This window comes from Cryptomeria japonica, chromosome 1 (genome assembly GCF_030272615.1).
Source record: "Cryptomeria japonica chromosome 1, Sugi_1.0, whole genome shotgun sequence".
Taxonomy (NCBI): Eukaryota; Viridiplantae; Streptophyta; class Pinopsida; order Cupressales; family Cupressaceae; genus Cryptomeria; species Cryptomeria japonica.
In genome coordinates, this window is record NC_081405.1 from 4,632,760 (window position 1) to 4,637,260 (window position 4,501).

At 32.3% G+C, this 4,501-nt stretch overlaps 1 protein-coding gene across 1 annotated transcript; it reads left to right on the top strand.

Moving 5' to 3' along the window:
• Positions 1-1,417: 1,417 nt before the first annotated feature.
• On the top strand, positions 1,418-2,172 carry LOC131036689 (uncharacterized). Its single transcript, XM_057968647.2, has one exon. It carries the CDS (start codon positions 1,498-1,500, stop codon positions 1,906-1,908), a length of 411 nt encoding a protein of 136 aa, XP_057824630.1. The 5' UTR covers positions 1,418-1,497; the 3' UTR covers positions 1,909-2,172.
• The last annotated feature ends 2,329 nt before the right edge of the window (positions 2,173-4,501 follow it).

The window sequence follows — 4,501 nt, forward strand, 5'->3', positions numbered from 1 at the left end:
AAAAAATAGTTATACAAAGATTGTTTGACTGAAACATGTATAAACAACAATAATGCAATCTACAATATACTTAGTCTATTTTTCCTTGTTTCAAAAAAGCGTGACACACTATTTATGTATTTTATAATAAATCAACATGTGACTCAAGACAGACACATTATTATGTTTTAGCCCTTAGTTCACCATAAAAGATAATGAAAATAAATATCTCTCAGTACAATTTATTTAAATAAAATAGTTAAACAATAATAAAATCCTAGAATTTATCACTAGGAATCAAAGAATAAATTCAATATCAAGTACATGAAATTTAACTAGAGTAAATATAATACTTAGATAGATTTTGGATAGTGGAATATATGTTATTGAATATTAAAAGAATTGATTCTCTACTGTGTTAGACAAATACATCAAAAATTATAAAATGATTGTTTAGTGATGTAGTTTAGATCTATGCCTATAGAATCAATCTAAATGCTTGTTAAATTAATTTAGCACTTAGAAATGAATCTAGACCCATAAAAGTGAATCGATAGGGAATGGATAACTATAGAAAATTCACCTTAGCTTGTATTTATATCTAAAGTGGATGGTGTCTATCTACACTATTTAGGAATTCGGTAAGCAATAATCATGTTATCCTTTGTTAAGCTCCTATATGATCATATTTAACAACTTTATAGTAACAATTGAAATTAACATACACGCATGCACTATCGCTAGGATGATAATGCAACTTGATTTCAAGCAATTCAATAATCTATGATTCTTCAATGATTCTCTCATATGAATAGTATTCTAGTGATTTCTTAAAATTTTCTAGAGTAATTACAAATAAATAAGTAAGGTCTTTTAATACAATTACACAATACACAAATCTACACAAACATACCTTAAACTCCGCAAAACAATTAATTAAAAATTAGACAAGAATTAACATTTGAATTCTAAGATTTTAAATAATACGACCCAAATCAATTTTATATCTACAAATTTAATATTAAATAAAGAAATCCAAGAATAAAAGTGAATTCTAAAAATAAATATTAATAAAGACAAAGTAAAATAATATAAATGACCCAAATCTCAGACACGAATATATCCATTTATAAATGTCTCATTTCATAAAAACAGACTGTGATGGAAGTGGGTCCAAAGCACAAGGACACGGGTACGCTATTATCGCCATTACAATCCTAAATAACACTTTAGAATACGTAAAACTTCCCTTTTTCTTATACTTGGTCACACATCCAAGGCACCAACAGCTGTAAAATGAGCACAGAGATTCTCATGAACAAAGGAAAAGCTAAAGCAAGGTATAATCTACCGAAAGCAAAAGCTGCAATGTTTCCCAGTCGGTTCTTTGTGACAAGGATTCCATCAGGAACCCCATTTTTCAGATACAAATAAGAGCAATGGGAGAGCTTGAACATGGAGAGAATACAGATTAGGGTTAGCTAATCAAGATAATAGTTTTGCTCTGATCTGTTATGCATGGCTCTGGAATGGGGAATACTGGGGGTGGCAGCAGGAGTAGAGCTTCTGTTACTGCTGGTTATAACATTACCAGGAGCTCAAAGTTTGAGGAAGACACTTATTTCTTTCTCTAGAGCTTCCCTGAGGCCCCTCCTCACAGTGGTTCCCTTCTCATGCTTTCTTTTGATGGACATCTACTGGAAGTATGATCACTTGCCCACCTGTGAAGGATCTGAATGCACTTCCTATGAGCTTGACAGGCACTACAAATCTGTTTTGAAGATGCAGAGAAACCTCCTTCTTGTGGGTGGGGCTCTGGTTTTGTATTGGCTTCTCTACAGAGTCACATTCATGCTGGTTTGCATGGAACAGCTTCACTTGCAGGTCAAGAAGTTTAAGGATGCAGACATTAAAGAGGCAGACAAATGATTTGTTCATGGCTTCCATGGATTTATGTGGGTTCTGATTGAGGTTGTCACAGGATCAAGTTTCTGTCATGCTCTTTATTGATGGGTGTTTTGGAATGCTTGTTTTCAGTTGGGAATGTTTGTATAGGTTTTAGAGACAAGTTATGGAATAATTTATATAGTGTTGTGAGGTTGGGTCAATTTGGAATGTCTGTTCAATTTGTGGTATTTTTCCTTGTAATGCAAGTCGTTAGTTGATTTTTCAATAATTCGTATCATTTTGGAATTTTTTTTTAAAGAAATTTACATATAAGTAGGCAATCCGGAGGTATCATTTTGGATTTACTTTAGCTTCTTTTTGAAGCAAACATTTGTTATTTTGGAGATCTGAATAGTTGTATTTTGAAAAGTTTACAACATTATTTTTTAATAGTTTTATTGGTAGGTATTAATATAGTTTAAAAATTTATTGATGTCTTTATATTAAAGATATCAGATTTCCACAATCTATAATTTACTTGCAATTGTTGTCTAGTTTCGATTGTGTGTAGTTTTTTTTATCAACAAATCACACTCTCGATCAATCATCGAGATAAAGAGAGAGTTGAGAAGCATAAAAAAATATTGGTTTCAAGTAATTTTTCTTGATACAATTAGAGAAATGTACTAACAAAAACAATTTAGAAATATAAGCAAACTAAAATTATAACTTTTTGATGAATAAGTGTGTCATAATCCTATTAATTAGAAAATATAATACATGTATTCACAATAAATAATGTTATCACCATAAAATATAATCAAAATAAATATTCTATTAGCTAAAAGAGAAAGTATAATTTTGTTTAATATTTCACAATTTTTCTTAATTTTATTGATTTTGAAAAAAAAATGATCAATTATATGTGCGATTAATAATATGTGTTCAAAATTTAAAACATATCAAATTTTGGAAATTAAGAAAATAGAAAATATGTGATGATATCAAATTTTAAAGAGATGAGATTTTCCAATCTAAAAATGATTATTGATTATTAGGGGTGCAAATTCATGCATTTCTAATAATTAAAAGAGAAAAAATGCCAATTATATTTTTAATGTGTGGGTGGAGCTTGATTATTGTTTCAACAACTTTTGTAAGATTTTTGCTTAACTTGCATTCTAGAACCAACAATGACATTAATGATGAGGTAACCCATAGAGTGAGGAAGAACATTCCCATAGTTTTCTCAATCATATTGTAGTGTCCTAAAATTGCACCCTCTACAATTTTGACCGCATTTTGGGCCCTCACCTTACCAGTCTCATCCCCATGCTTGATCGGGACCTATTTTTGTCTCTGTTATGCAACTAAGCTTTGTTTTTCACCTTATACCTTGCATGGCCACCTTGATCTTGGCCCAAAATAGGGTAGGACTAGGGTGTGGCGCCCTGGGATCCCCTAAAGGGAACCTATTTTGGCCCCTCTCCCTTGGACCTATCTCAAATGTGAGCGGGAAACAATCCCCTATGTCAGCCTCTGCCAAAAAATTAAACAATTAATGACGAGCAAGTATATAAGGAGGTCTTCCCCTCTCATTTGGCACAAGAACAAACAATAAGGAGAACATCATACATTCATGAAGGCGAAATTGGATCTCAAGCATTCAAGCATTCAAGCATTCATCATCAAGAATTTTTCAAGGCTGCATATTCTTCATCTATCCATTGGAGCAACATTACTTCATTCATTTGCAAGCATGTGTGTGTGTTAGGATTTTGTCATGTTCATGTCATTTCATACAACATATGTGATTACATCTAAGAAGCAAAGAATCATCATCATCTATTGCAGATCTAAAGGTATACTTTTCCATCATTTATTTCAAGTATTTGCAATATTTCATTCAAGGTTGATTCCAAACCGGGGTTTGACTTAGGAAAAATCCTATTCCCAACCCCTTTCTACTTCTTTTTGTGTGCAGGAAACAGGTGCGTAGTTGTACTTCTGGAATTAAGCTTTATCTACAGAGACGAAAAAACCCTTTTCGACGTGCGGAAACTTCAAAGGACCGATAGGAGGGTGCCCTTGTTCGAACAAACGGTCCCTGCAACTTTTGTAGATTTCACAAAGTAGCTTTGAATCATCTCAAACTTCTCAGATCCAGGTGCATGATTGAATCCCGAATTTGTAGCTCACTGTTTCCGCCTACATTGTCTTCAATTTCAGCACTTCACTTACTCAACTTACAAAAGAAGGTCAAACACATTTCAAACACAATCAATCTACTTAGTATTCATCTCTTCTATCATTTAGGATTGGATCTAGTGGATTCATCCCCTCTTTTGAATGTAAAGTTTTCCAAGTGAAAATTGAGCTTAGTAAATTCCCCACTTCCAAGCGGAGAGTTGGCCAAGCCTCCAATTTTCCACTTTACACATATCTATATAGATTTATAGCACAATGTTTTGTGCAAGTTAAGAAAAATAGTGTATGATATGTGTGAGCACTCTTTACATTAAATTAGTTTATGATTTTATGCATTTATTGAATGCCAAAATATCACATGAAAGGAATAAAATAAATACTAGGAGGATACCATTTTGAAGGAAGGGAAAAATAGAGTAACAAATAG